The following is a 25,478-nucleotide window of genomic DNA, read 5'->3' as shown; positions in this document are numbered from 1 at the left end:
GGGAGTCATATTGCTTGCCTAAGGCACGACATCACGACATTATGCTCGCATTTCCTCATCAGAGATACATGACTGACTATTCGGCATATATTGACAGAATGTGTGAATATAGCGCAATATCGGTCGCTTTCTAGGAAGCGCTTAAGTCGGATATCTTCCTACCTGACTCGATGAAGCATGGAGTAGGTAGGTTGAGTCAGCGAGGGTAAGGCGCCGTGTATGATCTTTGTCGAGACGACGAATTCTTGTCCACTGATCAGAGCACGATCAAAGTCCAGTAAATTGAGGCATTCATAATAAGCAAGCAATCAACCATCCGCTGGTCTTACCAATTGCCTATGGGCAGGTAAAAAGGTCTCGGCATTTTCCGACTGGCCGAGTCCAGGTATCGACAACCAACAGCAATCCCTTAGATGCGATTATAGCATTCCGTTTGGGAATAGAATACCCATACCATGCATTCAGGGGCAGCTTTCCTGGCCGTCACCGCTGTTCCGGCGGTACTGATACAAGAAGCTGTAAACTGCTAGAAGCGCATTCCATTGCTTGCAGCTTGAATGACTGCCAGCCTTGCGCGGCGCACACGGATGTGGGAATCACTAAGCCTGGCGATTTCGCTCTTTGGTTGATCGAAAACCCGCCTGAATGCTCGAACTTCATCGTCAGAGAGGGCAAATCAGGGTCATTAACCGTTCAAAAATCCTGTATGCCTGTCTCTCCCTGCAAGCGGGACTTGATATTCCCATCGTCAGCCCCCTCAACCATCCATTCAGGCTCTTCGTCGTCAAAGTAACGTTCCTGCTCCTCAGTCCGATCATCATATTCGTCATTCTCGTCAACTTGCGTATAGTCAAAGTCACAGTCCTCCCCTTTCAGAAAGCGCAGCGTCATTTCCCAGCGCCAAAGCTTTTCAGCTTCCTCTTTACTTGTGGGTATCTCGTCCGCGTCCTCCGCAATGATCTCACCGCTTGGACCACGACTATAGCTGAACATCGCATTGGGGTTGGGATTATGGAGAGCATCAAGCTTGGCCTCCGAGCGTTGCAAGTCCGCTTGAAGAATACCGGAGAACCCTTTCGCTCTCCCTTCGGCTTCTCTTTCTGCAGGTGTTTGGAACCGGCGGATTAGTCGATCGTATAGCAACGGGTCTACAGGAGCTGAATATTAGCATACGAAGCCTCTTATCCAAAGAAGCCATCAGTCTCTTAATCAAAACGAGGATAGAGCAAGCGGACCGGCGAGCTCGAGATCAGCGGAGAAGTACTCCGGATGCATGTCCAGATAGCGCTTGCGACGGTTTTTCACTCTCATGGCAGGGGACGGTTGCACTGAGCTGGACTTGATGTTCCGCTGTGCGTCGTCTGACTCCATCTCGAATCCAGTACCCTTGGGGAAGTGAGGCATGTCTGCATGCAAACGAACGATCGGTGACTAACATATGTGAGAAAGAGAAATCAAGATGACGAAGTGGTGTTGAAAGAGCCAAAAGAGCCACCAACAGCTGTTTTGAGACTAACCAGTTCGAGTAATTCCCAAGAAGCACTGCGGAACGTTGCGGGCGGGCAAATTCCCTTCGTCTCCGCCGCCATCAGTCCAGCAGCGAATAACAGCCCACAGACGGCCAGACGATGGATATTCGGCATTCTATCTGAAAAGAGGTCATGTAAGAGCTATCTACTCCTTTTTGTTTCATATTTGCCATTTTGGTCCTTACACTGGGCCTCTTCTTTTCCTTTTGGGCTGCCATCTCCTATCGGTGGTGTCTTGTTCGCATCTTTTACTGTTCGAGGTCGAGCGCGATGCTATCATATTGAAATAGCCAGGCTCTTACGTTGAACCCTTGCAGACTAGCCGCAGCTGATTACATCGACAGTTGGATACAGAGCCGAAACAGACACGTTGAAAGCTCGACATCATGTCTTCTCCCGGAGGGATGCTCCAGCAAGTCAAGCTTGAAAAGCTTCTGCCAAGTGTAGCATTGCTGTTCCTCACTGCTTTCTATTCCCCTGTCTTTCTCTTGACACTGTCTCCGGTTTTTGGCTCTGCGCCTTCCCATATCTTTCACGGGTATGGAGTAGCTGTCAGTGCCGCTGCTGGCTGGTTCTTGAAGGACGTGATCCATCGGCTGTCTGGTCGCAGAGCAGTATATTTGGTCCCCGTTCTCGCATTCTGGGTGCCGACCATCCAGTACTTCATGTTTCACCAGAGCTCATCTTTCGGAAATCCAACTGGCCCGCTAATTATTGATATATTTACCTTTTACCCTCTGGTACTCCTTTCTGTGGCTTGCGCCGGGAAACTATTGCAGGCGGGCCTGAACATGAGCCAGCATGGAGACCTTATGACAGAGCATATTCCCCTTCTCGGATCCTATGTTATCTACTCCGCAGGAGAATATTTCTCAGAAGCGTTTATCTCGAAGTTCATTGGCTTGACCTTCTTTCTGAGCCGTGGCGGCCTTCAATTACTGATTGCGAGCTTGTATTCGGCTACCATCCCATCTAAATGGCTTGTATTAGCGGTTCCATCTATTCTCTTCTCTCTCACGTCTAATGTGCACATGCCCTTCGGCCGCACAACTGCCGCTTTGAACTCTGCTATTCAAGTGGAAGGCTATGAACTTCTCGCTAGACAGGATTCTTCCACCGGGTACATATCTGTTTTGGAGAACTTGGAAGATGGCTTCCGAGTGATGCGGTGTGATCATAGTCTTCTTGGTGGTCAATGGACAAAGATGCCGCGCAATTACCATCCCGAGGTCAAGGACCCCATCTACGCTGTGTTTGCTATGCTCGAAGCCATCCGTTTGATCGAAACCGACCACGGCGAGGCGCGCGTGGACGCGAACAGCAAGGCTCTCGTCATGTAAGGAACCATATCACGACGCCAATTTGTGGAGGCAAGGCAGTCGGCTAACTGGACTTTCTTAGTGGACTTGGGGTAGGCACCACCCCCGCTGCGTTGATTACGCACGGCATCGAGACCACAATCGTGGAGATTGATCCGGTTGTGCATAAATTCGCCACGGAATACTTCCACCTACCTTCCAATCACATCGCAGCTATTGAAGACGCTACAGTGTTTGTGAAGCGTGCCCAAGAATCCCCAAACCCTGCTCAATATGACTACATTGTCCACGACGTCTTCACCGGCGGGGCGGAGCCAGTCGAGCTCTTCACAATCGAATTCATCAAGGGTCTATATGACCTATTGAAAGACGATGGTGTTATTGCCATTGTAAGACCCGCCCCTCCTTTACCAACTCCGTCACCTCATGACTAACGATATCTACAGAACTACGCTGGCGATATCTCACTTTACCCAGCCGCACTCACGGTGCGCACAATCAAGACAGTCTTCCCGTCGTGCCGAATCTTCCGCGAAGACGCAGCCGCGGATGCCAAATTCGATTTCACCAACATGGTGATCTTTTGCAAGAAGAGCAACACACCCCTTCGCTTCAGGGATCCAGTCAAAGCCGATTTTCTGGGAAGCAAGTCTCGTCAACACTACCTTGTGCCCAAACACGAGGTGGACCCAGCCCAATTCGATAAGGTTGAGAAGGGCGGAAGACGTGTTCTGGTTGCAAAGGAAACGGGCCGTCTTCATAAGTACCAGGATCGTGGTGCAATTGCCCATTGGGAGATCATGAGGACAGTCATGCCGGATGCGGTCTGGGAGAATTGGTAAAAAGATTTTTTTTACATAAGTGTATGTATTACTATCGATCTTCTGAAAAGCCAGTTGCTTGCACAGCTTTGTTATAAGAAAAGATTGTCCGACGTATTTCAAAAAGGTCCGGCTCAACCTCATGTTCATGAAAGTATGCGACGTATCATATGCTTGAAAAAAGTCGGACAAACATTGCTAAGTTTTTGCAGCTAGGCGTCACGAAAAACTGTACCTCGCAAATTTTCCTGAGACAACCCAACAGTATCACTATTGGTGGTCATATTATGATATCATTCGGTTGGATAGAATATAGCTCCGCAGATAGACAAAGGGAATATGTGCTAGTCAGATATGTCGCCCAACTCTAAGACTCCTAATCCACCGTAACAGGCTATTCTGGTATCGAAAACAAAGAGCGTCGCCAAGCCGATATGCTCGATCCTTGGAGTATGTACTGAACGGGAACGATAAAAGTACAATTAAAAAGGCCGCTCAACTCAACTCGCCGGTATTTCAAGCCGACGGACTTCCGCGCGGACTCGTTCCAGGTTTCTTGACCAAGCCTGCAAAGAAATTCGCCAGCGCTTGATTGTGTGCCTTTTCATCCCCCGGTGACGAAACGACCTCTTTTCTCTGGACTCGGCTGGCCTCTCTCTCCTGGGAATGATTAGCAAAAAGTCCGAAGCACATCTTCGTTCAGGTTGATTCGGTAGCTTACTTTGAGTTTCCGCAGCATGTCATCAGCGTCGACCTGAATACCTCCCATGTTGAATTGCACCGGCCCAATGTGCTCGTTGACCCGACCGTTATCTTCTAAAGGCGACATTTCAAGCTGAGGCACTTGTTTTGTCGCACGATCCTTCTCATCTTCCAGCTTCAACTGCTCAAGGACGTCTAGTTGCTTGGCAAGGAAGCTCTGCATGTCCAGCGTCTCCACTTCAATCTTGTTCGCCCTATTTTGGCTTCTGGGATGCGCCATCGCGGTATTGCGCTTCGGATCTGTGATCGTTTGTTCGAATATTGTCACAGCGCTGGTCCCGTCTTCGGCACCCATTGCGCTGTCGTCTTGAGGTTGATCGACGGCTCCAGTGAGTGGCTCGGGAGCGTCCTGGATCTCGATGGACCAAGCAGTTGATACACCTTCCATATCAAAACCCTCTCTGATGATTCGAATCTTCCCCCATGAATCCCAATTCGGAGGCACCAAAATCTTGTCTCGATCGATCACATTGTGCTTGAGCGATTGTCGCTTCAGTAACGAATGTATTCCAAGGGACGAATGTATCAAGCTCTGCAGGGAGTTTGCAAGGAAAGTGGTGGTATATGTCAACGATGCGCCATCTGCTAGCAGTTAGCGCAATTTCTCGAAAGAATTTAGGAGAATGGACACTCTCACGTTTCAGAAGAATGGTCCTCATAAACTGAAGGATGAAGTCAAACTCCTCTTCACGCCATCCGTGCTCCTTCTCCAGTTTCTCGATCTTATCCGCCTGTTGAAGAGCAATCAGCCCGGTCTGGTCCGTTCACCATGGTATAGTACCACATACCCCTTGACAAACCACACACATGGGGATCCCAAGCCCCTCATCCCATTCACCAGGGCCGGGAGGTATCGTTACCGGTCCTCCAGAGCTGGCCAACCCTTGCGCTCCGGAATCCATGCCCCTTTTTCGGTCCTTCCATTCCGTCATGATCTCTTCCATTACAATCTTTGTTTCATCGTCAAGGGAGATGAGAACATGTCGCAGCAAACGAACCCATTCCCGCAATCTTCGAACCCATGTCCAGGGGTCCGACCAGTCGAGCAGGATTACGACTAAAGTTTCTGGGACTGATTGAGGAGTCAAGAGTGGCTTGAGGAGCGGTGCAAAGGACAATGACGGTTCGGAAAGTAGATATGCAGAGACCCGAGCCAAGGTATCTGAGGTGAAAACGACTGGTTAGCCATCATTATCACAAAAGCCCGATCGATGGTAGCGGTGTGGGGTAAAGACTCGAGAAAGGCCGAATTACCTTCCTGGTCGGCGTCCAGGACGTCATGATATGTGTATCCTAACGCGAATTGATTTGCGACTGGCGGTAACCTTCCCCTGCGCTTCTCGCTGATCAAAGTAGGATCCGAAGTGTCCGCGGATAGTGTCTCTATAAACTCCCTCTGTGATTCGGGTGTTCCTCCTGAAGTGAATTTGATAGATCAGCAAGCAGGTTCATAAACTTCAACTACAACCAAGAGATGGTAGAGGACAAATTAGAAGACTGCGCACCTAATATCAAAAGATTCTTCTCAGGCAAGCGCTTTCCATTTGCGACACTGTCCAGCATGGACGACCAGATGTTTTTCTTTGAGCCATCTTTACTTGACGGTCGACTATTGTTTCCAGACATTATGTCCAAGATCGACCCTGCTCAACCTGTGCTGACCATTCCAACTAGTTAAAGTCTTTATCAGAGCTCTGACCTGCTTAACGCGTCGATCTTGAGGCCTTGCGCACAGGGAAGGGAAAGAGGCGGACAGTGTCAGGGGACGTTCAAGATTGATGCTGTAGCTAGTATTCCTGCCCGCAAATCGGCGGATGAATCGAACTTGAGAGTAAGCGATATAGTCGACAGGTTAAGTCCAGAAATGACCAGTTCAAATATTAAATAGAAGTTCTCCTTTAGAGAAAATGGAAGTCAAACCGCTTAGATGTAAACAATGTTTCATAATATTATGAGTTTCCCGCTCCGTCTCTGCGGGTGGGACCTTGCGCGGAGCCCACCCGTGATACCATGACCTAGGAGCTTTTTGCGACTATCAAGCTACCTCGTTATCTTCACGTTTGCCAAAGGCTAGATACAACAGCCTCTCAACTACGAAGGTCGACTATGAACGCTATTCGTCAAACTCAAGCGCTCAACAAGCGCGAACTTGAAAATGCAGTGTATGTTCTTTATCTTCTGAATCTTACAGGCTTCACATTACTGACGTGATTGAAATTTCCTAGCCCACCTGAAGCTTCCTGGCACGCAGATTATCGGGATACGGCATACATTTACATCGGGGGCCTGCCATTCGATCTCTCAGAAGGCGACATTATAACAATCTTTTCACAGTACGGAGAGCCAGTACATGTGGATCTGATTCGGGACAAAGAAACCGGAAAGAGTCGAGGTTTCGCGTTCCTAAAATATGAGGACCAGCGCAGTACAGATTTGGCTGTAGATAATTTGACCGGGGCAACAGTCTTGGGCAGGGTCCTGCGAGTGGACCATGCGAGATACAAGAAACGTGGCAACGAAGAAGAGGAAGATAACGTCGCGAAACTGATGGGCGAGACTACTGATCGGAACGCAAGGGGTGAGGATACTGATGACGAAAGAAGACGCAAGAAGCGAAGGTCCAGTGAATCCAGAGAGGATGAGGTGCGGAGTCGGCCCCTACTCAAGGAAGAGAGAGAACTTCAGGAGTTGGTGATGAACCATGACGACGAGGACCCTATGAAAGAATATCTCATCGAAGAGAAGAAGGAAGAAGTCGCGCGAGCTCTTGAACGGTTGAACAAGGAGAAGAAGCATTCTCGCAGACGAGATCCAAGTCGGGAGCGATCGAGCCGCCATCACCGCCATCGTCATCACCGTCACCGAGACGAGGATCAATCTCGCTCTCGAGAACGCAGGCATCGCCGTGACCGGTCGTTATCCAAAGAAGAGCGTTCCCGCAGAGACAGATCATCGTCGCGCAGAGAAAAATCTCACAGGGAGAGATCGCCTGTGCGCTCCCGATTCCCAGTACCACGAAGTGATCGTGAAAGAGACGATCGTCGACGTTCATAGGGATCAAATGATCAATGGCTGCTGCGCCTGTCCGTTCCCTAGTGATTAAAGAGGATCATGCGAAGCAGGAGTCAACTTGCAGTAGAACGAATTTCAAACCGCCTCCTCGGACCTCCGGATTGGGGACTGAGCGCACAAAACGTCCTGCGCATCTTGCCAATGCAAGAATGAAATCGGCGTGGTCAACTCTATCAATACTTCCCATATTGTTCGAATCAAATCGCTGGAACAGGAACATGTTTTCGAGGAACGATAGTTTCAACTATTACATTACCAGGTGCATATCTTCTATATTGTGCATCAGTTTCAACCCGTGATATCAATGCAGGGAGAAAGGAGCGCCCTCAACCGGCCCCGAGATATCGTTTCCAACCCTCTCTCACGCAATGCCGCTTCCCATCATCCCCTTCGCGAATCACAAATTTCTCCCATCGCCCATCTCGGCCAGACCCTACCACAAGTATGGTACGATCGTCGGGCCAGCCCAAGACACCTTTTGACGGTCGTGCAAACGATGTTCCTAAGGGGGGAACGTAGAGTGACCCTGGCGGCGATTCTTCGCCAATCTCGAAATGGGCACTCGCGAAAGAATATACGTCAGAGAATACTCGTGGAAGCAAGGGAATTTTGCCTAAGATTCCCCATTTGTGGTTTGTCCCTTCTTCCGACAGCGAGGAAGGTGACTGGCTTCGGCGGGACTGATTTCGTGGATGGGGGATATCGAACAGATGGAGAGTAGACTTATCCGATGTGACAGCTAATATATTGTTCGAAGGCGAAATCGCAAGTGAGAAGATCACCGCATGGTCAACTCCTCGTCGCAGTTCAGCCATCTTTGTGCAGTTGCTCGTAGAAAACACTCGTATCAATGTACCCTGAACAGTAACAGGTCAACTATGTATAGACATCGTCACAGAAGGGGGCGATTATAATACCGCTTCACTCGCTGTTGCCAGCACTTCACCGTCGGGACTTAACGCCATGGCACGCAGCGGAGTACTATGAGCAGGTATGATGCTGACATTTCCCGTTTCCAGCTCGACGATCTGCACCTGACCTGGAGATCTTCCTGGAAAAGCGAGTAACTTCTGCCCTAGGCAAGCCAGACCAGTAGGGTTGTCGGTCGTTTCGAAGACTGAGAGCTTCTGTGGAGGATTGGAAAACGCGAAAATGTGTATACTATTCAATAAAGCGACCACGATTCGCGATTTCGACAAACGGACACCAAGGACGGACGTACGGAACTCGAGTGTTATGACTGCTTTTTGTTTCGCATCGTCCCAGATCACCAACTGCAAAGAGTCTCACGAGTCAGCTTCACCAAAATATGCAAGCCGCCAGAATTGAGAGCTGCACACCTTGTTTTGAGGAAATTTGGGATTTCTTCCTCCACCAACAATAGCCAGGTAGTTTGACTGGCCTAGCATTACCACTACGCCTATTCCAGCATTGAAATCTGCATTGTCGTGAAGAAAATGAGAATTGGAAATGGCGCATCTTCAGGGGAGGATGGCACGTACCCCGTGACACTTTTAGCTCACATGGATTCGCATTGAAGACTGTAGTTGATCGATCAAAATTTAGCTGTGCTCGCTTGCGACGCAATTCCCTCCAACGCTATTGATCGCTGGGAGCCAACTCTTACCACAAAATCCGGTATCCAAGCCAACAGAGAAGCAGCTATTGTCACTATTGAAGCTAGCAGAAAGAGAATATGGCCCCAAGGACTCATCGATAACCTGTCGAGTATCCATAGTTATACGCGATGACAGGAGCCATGAAGGAGAACCTCTAGGTACTAGGTAATATTCGGGAGGATGGGAATCACTGTGAATGGAAGAATATTTGCTACTGCGCTGAATGAAGAACAGACAAGAGTAACGCCGGGAGAATACTGTCAACTCAAGAACGCCTCGATGTTGAATGAAGCATTTTGGATCGGACCTTGTGATGAGGCCGCCGGACTAAGACCTCGGAGCAATGACGAAACGTTTCAAGCTCCCCCAGACAAATAGTGGAGGAGGACCAACAATAGATACGGAATAATGCCTGAGGTATCCGCAGTTGGCGGTTATCATCACATGATCAACTACTGCTAATATCTAAGAATGTTTTCGTTCAAATTTGGGGCATGTTCTTAAGCGACTGCCAGTAAGAACAGGGTCTTTGTGCTAGCGTTTGATGTCACATACAATGTTGAGCTCGTCTCATCACTATCTCTGATAATGAAGCTCTCAACAAGCACCGCAGGTGTCTTCGCCTCTCATGCATGAGAGTCGACATCAGCTTTTTCAATCGGGAACTCGACACAAGTGTAGCGCTAGGCTACCTCTAGAAATCAGTGTTATTCTGCCATACCGGCCAGGGGTAGAGAAGATGATGTTTTGCTAGGAATCCTTCAAAAAGCGTCCATGACCTGCTTTGACTGGTTGTTTTCAGAATGGCAGTTGAGCCATACCAGCCAGCTTCCGATGGCAGAACTCCTGTAATGGATTCAGAGCTCGGTTCTGTATATAGCTGCTTCGATTTATGATCAGTCTTAATGAGGTATCCATTGCTTTCAAGCTTAACATGGGTGCCGTGCCCGTATTTGCCTTAGGCAAGAACATCAGGATCCAGACAGCACAGGAAACCATAGGCTTGAACTTTTGATACAATAAATTACTAAGGTATACGCTGCATAGAGCCAGATAGACCCACCACCGCACTGAGTATCAACCCCTGAATTGATGGATCTTTGAGCGCTTCACATTACCTAAGTAGCTAGCTCTTTTACATGATCTAGTAGGATAATGAAATGAACATTTTAGAGACAATAAGTTACTGTGTAAATTGCTACTGCAGAGAAAAGCTACTCATCCACATCGTTCTCATCAACTGGGGTAGGTCTGCGCTTTCAACCTGGAGAAGCAAAAACCAGGATAGGCATAGTAAATTACCAGTTGAGGTAAGAGTAAAACAATCAGGTACCGCATGGGGAGGGGTGCGTATGGCTTTTTGCCTGCGGGTTAAGATGGTAGGTGTGTACCATACTGTAAGATCCCCTGTATCTGCGTACCGTGGAAACATCGATACGGTACCTGGACCTTCCCCCTAAACTAGCTACAGTCAAGTCTCCAACTGGTCTGTTGCTCACTCCATTCGATCTCAGGAGAGACACAGCAGCATCCATCCATCTTTACCTCACTAACTTCCCTGGTTCCCTACTTTGGCTTCATAACCTGAGTCTCTGGAGCTGCCATTCGCTTTCCCCCTCTTTCTCTACAATCTCACCTGGACTCTGTCTTTTTGCTCGGGTTCCCTCCCTTATCCCTTAGCCCACCATGTCGTCGGCTCTCAACGCGGTATGTTGTTTGCTTCCCCTTTCTGGCCTCTTTGCTGAGGAAGACAATCCCGCCACTTCTTCATCCATTCCGCACAATTGTTCCGATTGGGGTCCAGTTACTATGACTCATATACCTGTGTCTCTGTTGCCTTACTATTAAGATCATAATCTGACATTCCACATAAGATTCGTCGCAAGAAAAATGTCAAGAAGGGTATCCAGTTCTGCTTGATGGTCTGTGGTGCTAGCGGAACCGGTATGTTTCGAAGTCGTCCGCCTGGCCACTGTTCCCCATACTGACCTGGTATCTCCTTTGAACAGGACGTACAACCTTTGTCAACACCCTCTGCGGAAAGAAAGTCCTCGAGAGCAAGGATGCCGACGATGCTGCCAGCGCTCACATTGAGGAAGGTGTCCGTATCAAGCCTGTCACAGTCGGTAAGTTACCATCAGTGCTTACCTAGAAGAAGAAACGACACTGATTTCATAATTGAAAGAACTCGAATTAGACGACGAAGGCACCCGAATTTCCCTCACCATCGTTGATACCCCCGGTTTCGGTGACCAGATTGACAATGAAGCCAGGCATGTAGAAACCAGTTCCGCATGTGCGCCTCAAGACTGACTGTTCTTCAGCTTTGGTGAAATCGTCGGATACCTCGAACGCCAATATGACGATATTCTTGCTGAAGAATCGCGAATCAAGCGTAACCCTCGCTTCAGGGACAACCGTGTCCACGTCCTCCTCTACTTTATCACACCAACTGGTCACGGCTTGCGCGAGTTGGATATCGAACTGATGAAACGTCTTTCTCCTCGTGTCAATGTCATCCCCGTTATCGGAAAAGCCGATTCCCTCACCCCTGCCGAACTCGCCGAGTCCAAGAAGCTCATCATGGAGGATATTGAGCACTACCGCATCCCTGTGTACAATTTCCCCTACGACATTGAGGAGGATGATGAAGATACAGTCGAAGAGAACGCTGAGCTGCGTGGGCTTATGCCATTCGCGATTGTCGGCTCTGAAGATTTCGTTGAGATTGATGGACGGAAAGTGCGGGCCCGGCAGTATCCCTGGGGTGTTGTGGAAGTTGAGAATCCCAGACACTCCGACTTCTTGGCTATCAGAAGCGCTCTGCTTCACAGCCATCTCGCAGATTTGAAGGAGATCACCCACGACTTTCTCTACGAGAACTACCGTACCGAGAAGCTGAGCAAGAGCGTGGACGGTGCTGCTTCGTATGTTGCTCCTCGAATCTGTTTTGGTTCTGTTGTTATTCTTCTACAAGATACTAATTCTCAGTTACAGTGGTCACGATTCCTCTATGAACCCCGAAGATCTTGCATCTCAATCAGTCCGCCTCAAGGAGGAGCAACTCCGTCGCGAGGAAGAGAAACTTCGCGAGATTGAGCTCAAGGTGCAGCGTGAAATCGCCGAGAAACGCCAGGAATTGTTGGCCCGCGAAAGCCAACTCAGGGAGATCGAAGCCCGCATGGCGCGTGAGGCCAGCCAGAGCCAAATGGCCCTTCAGCCCGAGGCTGCCAACGGAGATGCTTAAATTCCTTATTTCTATTTTCGAAGGCTGTTCTGTCAAAGCGGGATACAGTTTTGCGAGCTCGAACCGTCTGTGCTAACCTAATGGAACTTGTGGCACAGCGGGTTGTAACTGTTCATGGGGTTGATATTGACCGTCTATTCACGTTAATAGCTTCGTCTTGCTGAGGGACCAAGAAAAATGCAGCGCTTCATTTCTCGATGACCGACACCATTCCCCCTATATGATAGAGCGGTATCTAAGACCGAGGGATGGTATCTGGCTGTTGCTCCCGACATTTGTTTTTCTCTTATTTACTGGCCTTATATTTCTTCTCATTCCACTGGAGATTTCGGCGATCTTCAGAATCCATGTTGCAATGCCCGGTGTCCGGAATAGCTTTTTCTAATCTTTTACAGTTGCTGCTTGTAACGCTGACTCCAATACCTGTCTTTGCTCAGTTCTCCCTTCTCCTTTGTCTTTTTTTGTCAACCGACACCTGTCCCATCTCAGCAGCGTCGCAAGATTCCCTCTGTTGTCGTTTCATCCTTTGTGTGCTCTCATAGCTTACGTCTTGTCTCTACTATCATTCTATGTCCAAGTTGAATAGTAGTATATGAGGAAGAAAAAGTACATTCTCTGCTATGTCCTGCGTAGTGGGATTGCAACCCTTGCACACATCTGTTTTAGCGGTCAGGATTTCCAGGACGAACCATTTCTGCCAACATGGAAAGGCCAAGAGAAGAAAGGCTGGAGATCGACTAAAATGATTGTTATTTAATGAACCGGAGGGACCAGCGCCAGCTTCCCCCGCGATTAACTGAGCTAAGATCCTCGAGACGTCACATCGAGGTGTAGGAAGACAACCGGAATCGAACAAAAAGCCGGAGAATTTATATGTAGTAAAGAGAAGATGAAAAGAATATAAGAGCAATGGAAAAGGGAACCGAACACAGATGAAGTAGAAAGCGGCAGAATAAAGAAAAAATTTGAAGGGACTAAAAAGCAAGTGGTATTTGCGCTTCATTGTACACAGGGGAAGTAAGCAGATGCTGTCCTGACACACATTAAATGATCAAATCAGCAACACAAAACATTAAGATCTGAGAGCTGGGCGATATCCCTTGAAAAATTCGAGGGAGTCAACAGCTGCTGAAAAGGAAGAGTCAACTGCCTCGTGTATGATAAGACGACTTTCTACGGGAAGCTGAAACATGTAATGGCATCGAAGGACAAGGTTCTCCTTTTGTTTGTACCAGCCATTCAAGCGTCTCATTGTTGTTGTTGGGGCTTGTTCCAGAAATCCAGACTGGCTACTACATCCTCGCCTCCTTCGTCTTCGTAGGCGTACAGAATCTGAGACGGCATTAGCTATCCATTCAATCGGATGATAATGTTTGGAATATGAACACACCTCTCTTGTGGAAGAATGCAACATCCGAATGTTCTTTCCAGTCATGATGTGTATCAGCTCACTCGTCTCAATGTGCCGAATTTCGATGAAATTTGGCTCAAAGGCAAGGATATAAGGGTATGATAGGGCAAACGCATTGGGGTTGCCCTCCCATGAGATCTTCCAATCCGGGCGAGCTCGCCACCCGTTTCGGTTCACGAAGAAGGAGAAGTCGCTGTAGTTGAGCAAGAACTCGCCGTTCATTCGCTCAATATGAATCGGCTTCACGTTCTCCTTGCGTGCGACAAAATCAAGCGAGGTATCCGCCTGATCCAGAAGGGACTGCGTCTCAGTAGTCTCAAGACTTACTACCTCAAAACCCCGAGCGCATCCCACACAAAGAGTCGAGCGGAGGAAATGGATAGACGATGACTCTGCCGGTATGTAGTATTCCTAAAGCGAAGTAATGAGTTAACAGCCCAAATGCAATGCAATGGTGTAGCAGAATATACAAACCTTGAAGGGCTTCAGAGTGTCCTGACCGCTCTGAAACATCTTGCTCACGGCAGATTTCTTCTTGCCCTTTGCCAGGTTGTCCATGGGCTCGTAAACCTTGATAGTCGATGACAGAGCGGATGTCTTGACAGAGCATACCAAATGGCGTCCAAGCCCAATTCCCGCTTTGAAGAAGTTCGCATGACCTTGAATCTTCTTCGGCCGCTTTGCCACTGAATTTTGACCCTCCGCAAGCTCGAGCGCCTCCATCGGATAGGATGAGAGTGTTTTGTTCGCTAGCACCAGAAGTAGTTGGTACTCCTCCAAGGTGTCGATTTGAGTGACCTGGCTAGCATCCAGCACCCGTCTCGGCTTGGCAGACTTATCCTTGGGCCAACGCTCCGAGATGAAAATGCCACTATCAGTGCCATACACCAACTTCCTGCCACCATCTGCCAAGAAACGTTAGCAAGATCTGCACAAAGTCTACTGCGCAAGAGGATAGTATTGGGAGTGAGACGTACCAACAGGGACAAGGCAATTCACGCGGTTTGCAGAAGTGAAAAAATTCGAACACAAAACCGTCTTGTTGTAGAAGTTACTGTTCCGTTCTCTGAGCTTTCTTTGTTGCTCTTCGACCATCTCGATGAATTTTCTTCTTTGTGTTGGCGACGTGGCATAGAGTGTCTGCTCGTAGCCACCCTTGCCTAGATGCCGAAAGGTTATGGGTAACCCCTCTTTAGTGCTGGGAGGATTGGCGGCAGGCTTGTTGGAGAGCAAGCTGGACGACGGTCTCTTGGGGACTCCAACCTTGGGAATCACTTCGTCCATCTGTGCGATAACCAACAGTTCGAGAGGGATTGGCTTCCGATAGACACGATACTCTTCGCGCTTGTTAACGACTTTGATTCTCACAAGCAATACTGCGTGGTCGAAGAGATACGCAGTTACTTCGGAACTATCTGTTGGAGCCTTCCTGAACGCCATCTTAGTGAGCATTTGACGATTCTCCTCAGTCAACTTCAGGTCAACATAATCGCCGGGGTTAAACTTCAGGGCCGAATTCAGCTGCACGAGGTTGAAATGGTTCTCGGCCCTTCCGCTCTCGGTGTTAACCCGCGACAAGAAATCTTTGATGAGTTTGATGGCTTTGGGAATATCTTCCTTGTCCGGGTTACCATCCTTCGTGTTCTTCACAACCTGTTCGAGAAGCAACGGATACCTTGCTAGACGAGTGGTGGGCTTGGTCAAGTAGCCGTTTAATTCCAGCTTCCGTGACTCCTTGAGCCGTTCAGTCTCTTCGACGAATCTTGCAAAAGCAGGGTTGGATGCCTTCTCCTTCTCAAACTCATATTTACCATAGAGCTGGTTGGCACCATACTTGATGAAAGGGTCAAAGTTGGGTACATGCTGGAGGAATATGTCACCAACAGTCTTCACCACAGGACTTTCCTTTTGTCTGGCGTTGAGGGCTTCACACAAAGCACCATTAACTTTCAGAACTTCCAAGCAATTGCCGAACACTGTTCGAATGAATTTCTCGCGCCGATGCTCCGGGATGGGGGATTGGTTTGCGTTGCCGGCCGCACGCAAAGGTCTCATCCAGAAATCTCTCAGGTACTCCAGATCCTTGACAAAATCACGTTCTGTGTACATGATCTCGAAGATGATTTCTTGGCGCTTCTTTTCGCGATCGTCGATACTGTCAGAAACTTCCTTGGGAACCATATTAATCCAGAGTTTCTGATTATCATTGTCATCATCGCCGTGAAGGCTGGCCTTCGAGGCGGACGTGCGTAGACCTGGTTGCGGCTTGAGATTCAATCTTGCTTGTTGTTCCAGCCTTCTTGGACACGCAATAGAATAGCACAGACTATCGCGCGTGCAGGTGGGAGAGTAACATTCTGTCAAAAGCGTAAAAACTCCATTGACCTCGGAACTCGGCGCCTCTTCTCCCATGGTTTCCTTGAATTGATAGATTTCCCCCGGAGCGTCTCGAAGTCGATGATCGTACGTCACATCGTGGAAAAACTTCTGCGCATCGAGCGCTCGCCCCAGAAGAAGAGCAAGATTACGATCGTTTGTCTTGATGATGTGAGCAATAAGATCCACAGCCTCCGCACCAGAAAACGCATTTTGATAAGACAAGCCGTTCTTCTGTCGTTCTCCAAGCGGGATTCTCTCGCGAAAGACGTCAGCGACCCGTGAGAGTAGGGCGGGATACACCAGTGGGACCTTGCTCCGGCGGGAATTGTTGGAAACTAAAGTTGTTTGATTGCTGGGCCTGTGCGTCATCTGGCTTTGCATGCTCATGGTCCGATCTGGTACGATGGTCGACGCCATAGACATAGCGCGGGAATTTGTTGACCCATCACTTGGCGGTCGCGGTCTTCCGTTTACACTGTGAACGCTTGCAGGCTCTTCTTCGAACTGATGCGTCGGGGGTTGACTTGGGCCAGATGGCTGCCTCCTTGTAGGGATCACCCGACCTGTCTGCGTGGTGTGAGAATGGTCGCGATCCATGGAGTAGGATGTCAGCGACATTGCGCGTTCATTCGCATGTCTCACTGGCACAACGCGTCCTTGATCGGTTACCGGAGTTGTCGAGCTATACGGTTGTTGACGAAAAGCGCTTGCGGAAGTGTGATTGAAACTGCTGGGTGGCGGTTGTTGATACCCCGGCGGGCCACCCATTCGCGCCATTGACCTTGATCTGTATGCATCCGAATTCAGGGCTGGGGGAGGCATAGGCCGACTGTATCCCTTGGCATCTGGATACTGTGGGCCAGGAGCGGGTCTCGAATCTAACCGTTGGGGCTGAGGATAGACATAACGTCCGGGATATGGTCGCGGGGGATTGTGGGAAGATTGTTGAGCCATAGCTGCGGGCCCCGGGTAGGCTTGATAGTGTCCGTTCGGAGCTGCCGGTGTGTAACCATTCGGTCCCTGACGAGCCGGCTGCGGGGGTGGCCTTTGCATTTGAGGATGTGGCACATGGGATGACATTGTGTGAGCGCGATCTTGCGAAAACTGGGGCGTCTGCGAGTTCATTGTCTGGGAGCGTCCAGGTGGCGGTGCCCCGCCGAATATCTCTGAGAATGCAGCGTCGCGCTGGAAAGAGGAGGCATGTCCATAAGGCCGGTAGTTCCGGCCCTGTTGGCCACCGAGATCGGCCATCCTATCCCTTTATGTTGCTTTCCGCTTCTACCTCTGAAAGTGTCCGGCTGGTGGAAATGAGCCAGACGCGGAGATGATTCGATACGGTGACGCGAAAGTGGTCGTATAAAACGTTCAAAGCGTCAGAAGGTGATCGTTTTAAGGCGTGGAGGAGCAGAGAGTCGATGTCGTTGGATTAGTCCAGAAGCGACAGTTCGCCGGCCAAGCGAAAAAGAGAGTGAAAATAAAAGCAAGCAAGAGAGGGAGAAAAAGACTTGACACAAGGACTCCCTCGGACTCTCATTCCTTAATCCGAGTTTGCCCTGTCACAGATTCGAGCCTGGAAAAGGTCTTGAGCGATGTGTTAACGATCGAAATGCGCTAGGAGCCTTGAGCGCAACCGCAAGCTAGAGCCCCCGCTAATCATAACCTCAGCATTCTCTCTCGGACTAGCCGATCTATCGATGTGAGCCGACTCCTTGGTGGGGGGCAAAATTCAAGAGCACCAGGCCCTAAACCTGTAGGGATCTCAAGATAGCGAGCGGGAGTGCGTGAGAAAGGAGGGGCGAAGGTGTTAGGGAGGAGAGGTAGTAACAGAAGAGGAAGAGGAGGAGGTAAGAGGTGGTCGTAGTGCGTGCCGTCGTTGATCGATGTTGCAACGATAATAATAGCCAAGAGATATAACAGAGCAATGTATCGACGACGGGGGGAGGTTGATGAAGAACGGGACCGTCTCGAGATGGAAAAGCACGGGGGGGGTTCAATGTTAGTTGGGTTGAGGAACAGGCACATGTCGCCCTTTACCCGGAGTGGCTAAGCCCGGGCGGTGGTGGCTCTGCGGCGATACGAATTACTATACGGAGTACATTACACCTTGAACTACGGTGGCCCGCAGCGAACAACCTGGTCAACCCTCGGTGTAGATAGGCACTACTGCTGCTGCTTAACCTACTGTCGGCCGTCACTCGCCTAAGGAAGTACATATTGGTCTATCTACTTCTGTTTGCTCTTGTTTATCTGGTCGCATTCTTCTTTTACACCGGTCTTGAGCTCAAAGCTCTACATTAGTCCCGTTTTCTTACCCCTTTCCACTCCGCTCTGACGGTTCGTCATCGCGAAGATACTCAAAATGGCGGAAAGCGAGCTGGCTCCCAAATTCGCGCCATTTTTCTCCTTTGTAAGTCTTGCAATATAAATCTTTTGGTTGAATTGCTTCAATCATAGGAACATCTGCTGACTGGAGATCCCAGGCGGGAATCGCATCTGCAGTGAGTTCACCATAAACTACGAATCGTTTCTCTACGCTGTACTAACAACCTCTCGAAGATGATTTTCGGGTGTACGTCTTAACTCGATCATGTATGAGATGGTATAAGATGGGATGAGACACTTACAAAGTCACAGCAATGGGAGCGGCGTATGGAACGGCAAAGTCTGGGATTGGTATCTCTGGTGTAGGAACGTTTCGGCCGGATTTGATCATGAAGGTTTGCAGTTTTCACCCCGCGAGTTCCAGAAAATTAGTTCAAGTAGATGTTCTAATTTCCTGGCATAGTCCTTGATCCCAGTCGTCATGTCGGGTATCATCGCGGTCTACGGTTTGGTCATTGCAGTTCTCATCGCAGGAGACATGGCGCCGCCTCCAACACAGAACATGAGCTTGTACACGTAGGTCACGCCCCGTCGAACCCACGTTGATAATTCTGTTATTGATGTCTGAGGCCAGAGGATTCATGCACCTTGCATCCGGATTATCGGTTGGCCTCGCGGGCGTGGCCGCCGGATATACCATCGGGATCGTTGGTGATGCGGTGAGCAACTTAGCGACAATGCTTGTTTCTGACTTTGATGCTAACATTTTCTTGAGGGTGTTCGTGCTTACATGCAGCAGTCCCGAGTCTATGTCGGGATGATTCTTATCCTGATTTTTGGCGAAGTTCTCGGTCTTTATGGGTTTGTCTTCCCGCCAATGCGGCAACAAAGACATATCAGTGCTAACTGCTGTCAGACTAATTGTCGGTCTCATCCTCAACTCGAAGAGCAAATAAATCCTTCTTCTCCGCGCTTCACACCGAATCCTCAATGATGTGCTTGCAACTCGAAGTACGTCTAGATCGACGTGCATAACTGCGCTGGTACCTCATGGTGTTATACAACTGCGTAGCCAAATACATGAGTTTCTTGGCTATGGTAAAGGCGCACCGGTGCTTCCTTGCGGCAAGGGACCGTTTCTGCGCGTGTGATCTTCTAGAGGCTTGTCCGTATGACTCCTCAGGGCCTTTTTGTACTAGCTCCTACTTCACATTCCTGGACATGAAGATTTATCTCACACTTCTGTGTTTGATCTCCAAAAATACAATGGATATTCAGAGATAGCATCAGATGTAGTCATAAAAACCATGCACTGCAACCGGGATCTGTCCGATCACGCTAGTGGTGCATGCCGAGTCGTTGACAGGCTGCCCCGCCAGTCGGTAACGTCAGAGCCTTGGTGCTCCGTGAACGCCGCCATGGACTATTGCTGCTTGGTTCCGCGGCCAGAAAAGACGAACTTCAGCAAAAGCTCTTGCCTCCCATGAAGGATTGATCAAGGCTTGGCTTGCTTAATTGAAGCATTTTCACAGGTCATTAACGATCGATCTTCCCATTTCTGCTTGCTTCGACCAGTAGCCTTCGAAATTGCAATCCGTCACAACAGCTCCTGCGGCGTTCTTTTTTTACCCCCAGATCCGTTCCCCGCTGTCCTCGAGACATGATCTCTTGCCATCCCAATGGCTACAGGAAAGGCCGAGCCTTCGACACATAGTGAGATTCAGAGCTCCTCTCCGTCATCCAGAGGGGTCGACACTCCTTTGGAAAACGTTCATGAAAGAGAAAAGCAGATGGTTACGTCCTTCCGACCCCCTCATCAGAGATCGGTGAATCCTTTTGTCATTAAAGATCGGCCGGAGGAAAAGCAGCTGGGAATATCAACTCGGAGCCTTTGCGTTAATGATTTTACGCTAATCAAAACACTTGGTACTGGTAAGTCTCGACGCAAGTGGCGAGGTCTGCAGTGCGCGATGCTGACACCGCTGGGGTGCATCCAGGTACCTTTGCTCGAGTGTGGCTGGCGAAATTCAAAGACGAAGCGATCCGGCGGGACAATGTGTACGCGCTAAAGGTTTTACGCAAAGCAGATGGTGAGGATGCATGTGAAAGCTTCTATCCGCATCTTTGGCCGGACTGACGGGCGAGATATTCTGGGATTACAGTGATCAAGTTGAAGCAAGTGGAGCATGTGCGCAATGAGCGAAAAGCACTTGCTGCGGTTGCCGGTCACCCTTTTATCACGACTCTGATCGCGACATTTTCCGATGAACAGAGCCTATATATGCTGGTATGCAAGCCACCGCGTCTTGTGAAGAACGGACCTTCCCATTCCCTGCCTTCTGCTGGACCTCGTCGCCGTCGTATTTGTATTAGTACCCTCGTCTGACCTTGTTCCTACCTAGCTGGACTACTGCCCCGGAGGCGAGATCTTCAGCTATCTTCGGCGTGCGCGGCGATTCAACGAGAATACCTCGAAATTCTATGCAGCCGAGATCACGCTAACGATCGAGTACCTTCATGACGTTGAGGGCGTCGTTTACCGTGATCTGAAGCCAGAAAACATACTCTTGGACGCTGACGGGCATATTAAGCTGGTCGACTTTGGATTCGCGAAGCAGATCAACGATCGCGAGACATACACGCTATGCGGCACTCCGGAGTACCTGGCTCCTGAGGTCATCCACAACAGCGGTCATGGCCTCGCTGTGGACTGGTGGGCTCTCGGGATCCTCATCTACGAGTTTTTGGTTGGGCAGCCCCCGTTCTGGGATCAGAACCCGATGCGCATCTACGAACAGATCGTCGAGGGCCGCTTGCGTTTTCCTCCGAACATGTCGCCCGCAGCCCAGAACATCATATCATGTCTCTGCAAGACCAATCCGAGTGAGCGGCTTGGACACATATCAGGTGGCTCTGCGAGAGTCAAAGCGCACCCTTTCTTTGAGGACATCAATTGGGATGACTTGTTCCACCGGCGCATGAAAGGGCCCATCATCCCGCGAGTTGACCATCCCGCAGATACCGGAAACTTTGAGGACTATCCCGACGTAGACGTGAGGGGTCAGGCCATTTACACCGACGACATGAAGAAGAAATACGAAGCTTTGTTCAGCGATTTCTAAGGCGGCGATCTCAACTCGGCACACCAGTCCCTACCTTCTGATACACATTCAACATGAGGATCATTGTAAAAAGTCAGGATGTCCGCCACGACCGTTTACGCTGATACGGAATGCTCCTGCCACGACGTTACGAATTTTTGTATTATCGTTCTGCAACAGTCCATAAGGCCTGCAGCCGCCCACCAATCCATACAACTATATATAAAGAGACAGCGCAGTGCTGCCTTCATTTCTCGATTGACATGTCAAGGTTATTGATGACGCATAATCCGTCCTTTTCTTTCCTTTTCTTCTCTGCATGTGTCATGGTGTACAATGCAATCTGCAATCATTGTCTATATAATATATATCTCATGTCTCTCATTGGGACTTTGTCAACTTGGTTTGCGTGTCTATCTGTCGCATCATCCGGTCTATATTTTCTGATTTCTGGAATGTAATACCCACAGGCTGATGAAGGCGGGATGGGTGAAGAATTCAACATAAACTGGGCTGGTTGAATATATGGCTACAGCTATTTGCAGCATCTTGTACATGCAACCATTCCTCTAATGATCTCTGCCATTGAATGCACTAGGGAAATACAAGGACAATTCCTCATTCCTCTGATTACATAGTATATTTGATATGCTGTATATGCAACGTATGATTTGTTCATGAATAGTAGAGGAACGGCCAGGTAGTAAGCTTGCTGACCGAAAAAGACTCACGGGTGGTCAATGCCATGCTATCACCCAGTCGAATTAAACATGGTAAGGAGAGTGCCACCGAATACTTCCGCTCTTCTCCTTGTTCTAGATGGAACACATATGCGGTCCGTAAAAGTGACAGGCAGCGCTGTGGTTTGGACTCCGTTGTAGAAACCCATGCCACGCCTCTAGGTTGAATCTGTACTTTCCAAGGCTGACATGCACGCATCCGAAATGGTAAGATCCCACAACCGCGCCGGATTGGGAGATCTCGGGTGACATCTCGTCATTGAGAGTAGGCTCATTAAGGTGCTGTTGATGGAAAGCATTGTGTCCAGATATGTTCAGTGGACTCGGTCGTGGTAAGTATCGAAGTGACACCAGGCCCCGCGCAGGGTAAGTAGGGTTCCTGACGCTTCAGTGCGAGCTTCGCTCGGGCCCAGGAGCCGGGGTTAGTTCCGCTTGTCCACAGGCCTGACAAGTCTCAGGTAAGGGTGGTTGCAACCAATGACATGATGATGCCGTACAGCCGACGTTTAGAGAGCCGGGTCTGTCTTCCATGATCCTGATGAATAAAGTCAGTTAAGATTGTCTCTAGTGCAGCAGCATGTAAGAAAAGCGTACCACTAAAGTCGTGTTTCACAAACGCCATGGGGTCATCCAGATCGCCCGCTCCCATCTGACCGACACCAGGACTGAAACTGGTAATTGGCAGGACCACGACGTCACCGACCTTTTTATAGTCCCGTTGGTTGGTAAAATCCTCGTATGTGACGTTGTGAGTCGACCCCGGTTCGATGCTGAAGTATTCCGGGTTGTTGAAATATCTAAATACGGCGTCCGTCCAGGCAGCGGGCCCAGTGAACTCCACGATAGTCTTATCCATCTTTCCTTCCTTGAGGATTCCCTTTTTCTTCATTCGCAGCGCCTCCTCGGTAATGTATGCGACAATATCGCGGAGGATCGGGTGCCCAGGCTTGGCCTGGATGGTCCACTGACAAAATTGGATCCGGCGTGAATACCAGTCGTGCCAATCAGGCCGGTCGGGGTCGGCCTCTATTCCGATCACGAAACCGACCGTGGCGAGATCCAGCTCCCCAGGCAGCCAGTCGGCGGCGGGCTTGAGCGCGTAGGTATCGATGTCACTGTAGATGCCTCCACGCGCCAGCAGAATCAAGTACCGAAAGAAATCAGCCTTCAGGACGGGCAGCGGCATAGAATCGTATGCCTCGAACACCTCCGGGACCGAGCCGTAGAGGTACTTGACGAGATGTCGCTGCGTGTCGTCCGGAATCACTTCATGAACAAATCCCGGGTGTAGTTCTGTCCAACTCGCTTCAGCGGGCCGAAGGTCTTCAGAAAACCACATGGATGCTGGTGTGTACTTCCATGTCTGCCAGATGTACGCGGGGAATCTGCTTTCGAGATCGTAGAGGAATTGGTAACGGAGCCGTTCGCGCAAGGGCGCAGTGGGCGGTGGCTTCAACGGCTGCTGTTGTATATCCTGTTTCTGATTCGTAAGATGTTCATCTGCTGCTTGACTGGAGTCGTGCGTAGTGGTTTCCGTGTTGAGAACGGCAGGTTCGGCGGATGGTGAGGAATGTGCGGATCGAAGGAGGACGACGAATGTAATCAAAACGACGGCCGCAATTAGCGACTTCCTGAAGGTGAGCATTGTTGCGCGCAAAAAAAAAAAAAATCACAGTAGCGCGACGGGAATCGATTGGATAGATGAGTTGTGAAGATAGATCTAGATCTCCTCCAGGGGTCGCCACGAGCTTCTCCACAGGCTCCGCAAACGATCAATGCAGGAGCTGAGTATTCGGATAAGGAGGAGAGGAAAGATCCGAGATCAACTCAATTCAGTGTCGGCCAGACATATCTGCGCCTATTATAGGACAGTATGAAGTATTGTGCGAGGGGGCTTGCGCGATCAGAATCGGTACACTCGGAGACAACGGGAGTGGAAGACAGTCCCGAAGAAATTCGTCACTCCCAGGGATGAATGAGGTCAGTGACAGCAACTAGCAAACACACAAAGAGTTGAACACAATGTACAACTAAGCAGAAGAATATGTGCAGATCAAGGAAGAAGGGAAAATAAGGGAAAAAGGGAGAGAAAGGAAGCTTGGGAAAAATAATATGGACTAGGTGAAAAAACTGGTGGAGCCGTGTAAGTAGGACGGCCGTTAAAAACTGGTGGCGTCCGACCTTTGGCGTGGAATAGGCCGATAAGGATCAGAGGATGACGACGATATGCTCGGGAGTACGTGTATTAGTGTGTATTGGCTGTACGGATAGTGGTAGCTTATTTGGATTAAGTCTTCCCTTGTACCACTCCAATTTGTACTTTTATAGCACACAAAAACACAAGAATTGAAGAGATACGGAGTACACGGCCTTTTATGCTCTCTTTTCTGGTCATCTATACACCATTACCGCAATGGGAAGCGGATCGACTCCCCGGCCAAAATTGCTCCCCTGCCATGACACGATGATGTCGGTCTCCTGGATCGGCAGGAGATAGCGTCCTGAAGGAACTTCATGATAAGGAATTGTATAGAAAGGATGAAATCCTGATTGAAGGGGTTGTATTTTGCCTGGGGTCAGCGTGAATTTGGTATGGCGTTGGCCGTTTCCGGCGATGATCAGCTTCGTAGCTACGTAGACTCTGCCCTCTTCTCGTGAAGATTGCAGGCTCCACCATCTACGGAGCGTTCTGGATCTTGAGATCGAACTGGACGCTTCATGACTCAGATAGTTAGGTTACCTTTTGATCTTTCAGTTTGAATCTGTTCGTTTCTCAGCCTCAGGAGTGCGCACTGAAGTATGCCTGTATGCGATGGTAGTGATGCTTATGGGTATTCCTCAGTTCTCCCAAGCCGCGTCATTGCGATCCAGATTGACAGGGGAGTACCTCTGCGCTAATCTGCAGAAAAGACTTGGCGTGCTAGCATGCGTCTAGTTAGTCAATTTGTTTGCAGGTGATTGGACAGAATACATAGTACTCAACGAACACGAGGATGTCCTCGAAGTCTTCAAGTCAGTGGTTGAGATGCGACGATCCCCGGTTTCAAGTAGACTACGGATCCTGGTTAAGTTTTCAGGCAGGTTTCGAAAGGGCGTCTAATCATAACTTGCCAGAATTGATTGTACATTCGATTGTTTCACGTGCTGGGGTTGTCC

At 49.4% G+C, this 25,478-nt stretch overlaps 10 protein-coding genes across 10 annotated transcripts; 5 read left to right on the top strand and 5 right to left on the bottom strand.

Moving 5' to 3' along the window:
• Positions 1–693: 693 nt before the first annotated feature.
• On the bottom strand, positions 694–1,643 carry NFIA_078790 (uncharacterized protein; the record flags this gene model as incomplete). Its single annotated transcript, XM_001259835.1, has 3 exons — positions 694–1,148; positions 1,236–1,431; positions 1,518–1,643. The coding sequence occupies 3 exons, from the start codon at positions 1,641–1,643 to the stop codon at positions 694–696; spliced, it is 777 nt and encodes a 258-aa protein (XP_001259836.1).
• A 272-nt stretch (positions 1,644–1,915) lies between these two features.
• On the top strand, positions 1,916–3,690 carry NFIA_078780 (spermidine synthase; the record flags this gene model as incomplete). Its single annotated transcript, XM_001259834.1, has 4 exons — positions 1,916–2,649; positions 2,710–2,865; positions 2,931–3,237; positions 3,295–3,690. The coding sequence occupies 4 exons, from the start codon at positions 1,916–1,918 to the stop codon at positions 3,688–3,690; spliced, it is 1,593 nt and encodes a 530-aa protein (XP_001259835.1).
• A 495-nt stretch (positions 3,691–4,185) lies between these two features.
• NFIA_078770 (dynein family protein) lies at positions 4,186–6,057 on the bottom strand (the record flags this gene model as incomplete). The annotated part of the gene is made up of 6 exons (XM_001259833.1): positions 4,186–4,329; positions 4,391–5,013; positions 5,069–5,162; positions 5,220–5,593; positions 5,686–5,847; positions 5,937–6,057. 6 exons carry the CDS (start codon positions 6,055–6,057, stop codon positions 4,186–4,188), a joined length of 1,518 nt encoding a protein of 505 aa, XP_001259834.1.
• Positions 6,058–6,537: 480 nt separating this feature from the next.
• Positions 6,538–7,485, top strand: NFIA_078760 (uncharacterized protein; the record flags this gene model as incomplete). Its single annotated transcript, XM_001259832.1, has 2 exons — positions 6,538–6,593; positions 6,657–7,485. 2 exons carry the CDS (start codon positions 6,538–6,540, stop codon positions 7,483–7,485), a joined length of 885 nt encoding a protein of 294 aa, XP_001259833.1.
• A 344-nt stretch (positions 7,486–7,829) lies between these two features.
• Positions 7,830–9,239, bottom strand: NFIA_078750 (phosphatidylinositol-3,5-bisphosphate binding protein HSV2; the record flags this gene model as incomplete). Its single annotated transcript, XM_001259831.1, has 4 exons — positions 7,830–8,360; positions 8,421–8,777; positions 8,844–8,941; positions 9,131–9,239. 4 exons carry the CDS (start codon positions 9,237–9,239, stop codon positions 7,830–7,832), a joined length of 1,095 nt encoding a protein of 364 aa, XP_001259832.1.
• A 1,569-nt stretch (positions 9,240–10,808) lies between these two features.
• Positions 10,809–12,369, top strand: aspA (putative septin AspA; the record flags this gene model as incomplete). The annotated part of the gene is made up of 6 exons (XM_001259830.1): positions 10,809–10,829; positions 10,997–11,066; positions 11,132–11,248; positions 11,308–11,395; positions 11,447–12,049; positions 12,120–12,369. The coding sequence occupies 6 exons, from the start codon at positions 10,809–10,811 to the stop codon at positions 12,367–12,369; spliced, it is 1,149 nt and encodes a 382-aa protein (XP_001259831.1).
• A 1,248-nt stretch (positions 12,370–13,617) lies between these two features.
• Positions 13,618–17,410, bottom strand: rom2 (putative Rho guanyl nucleotide exchange factor (Rom2); the record flags this gene model as incomplete). The annotated part of the gene is made up of 4 exons (XM_001259829.1): positions 13,618–13,701; positions 13,760–14,191; positions 14,255–14,685; positions 14,758–17,410. The coding sequence occupies 4 exons, from the start codon at positions 17,408–17,410 to the stop codon at positions 13,618–13,620; spliced, it is 3,600 nt and encodes a 1,199-aa protein (XP_001259830.1).
• Positions 17,411–18,518: 1,108 nt separating this feature from the next.
• Positions 18,519–19,437, top strand: NFIA_078720 (V-type proton ATPase proteolipid subunit; the record flags this gene model as incomplete). Its single annotated transcript, XM_001259828.1, has 6 exons — positions 18,519–18,570; positions 18,788–18,876; positions 18,945–19,057; positions 19,116–19,200; positions 19,257–19,342; positions 19,398–19,437. 6 exons carry the CDS (start codon positions 18,519–18,521, stop codon positions 19,435–19,437), a joined length of 465 nt encoding a protein of 154 aa, XP_001259829.1.
• Positions 19,438–20,160: 723 nt separating this feature from the next.
• Positions 20,161–21,603, top strand: NFIA_078710 (cAMP-dependent protein kinase; the record flags this gene model as incomplete). The annotated part of the gene is made up of 4 exons (XM_001259827.1): positions 20,161–20,413; positions 20,479–20,571; positions 20,644–20,768; positions 20,884–21,603. 4 exons carry the CDS (start codon positions 20,161–20,163, stop codon positions 21,601–21,603), a joined length of 1,191 nt encoding a protein of 396 aa, XP_001259828.1.
• A 1,225-nt stretch (positions 21,604–22,828) lies between these two features.
• Positions 22,829–23,967, bottom strand: NFIA_078700 (glycosyltransferase family 32 protein; the record flags this gene model as incomplete). Its single annotated transcript, XM_001259826.1, has 2 exons — positions 22,829–22,857; positions 22,917–23,967. The coding sequence occupies 2 exons, from the start codon at positions 23,965–23,967 to the stop codon at positions 22,829–22,831; spliced, it is 1,080 nt and encodes a 359-aa protein (XP_001259827.1).
• Between the last annotated feature and the right edge of the window lie 1,511 nt (positions 23,968–25,478).

The sequence above is a fragment of the Aspergillus fischeri genome, genomic scaffold, assembly GCF_000149645.3.
Source record: "Aspergillus fischeri NRRL 181 1099437636264 genomic scaffold, whole genome shotgun sequence".
In the NCBI taxonomy this organism is placed as follows: domain Eukaryota; kingdom Fungi; phylum Ascomycota; class Eurotiomycetes; order Eurotiales; family Aspergillaceae; genus Aspergillus; species Aspergillus fischeri.
This window is presented reverse-complemented; position numbering and strand designations above follow the sequence as displayed.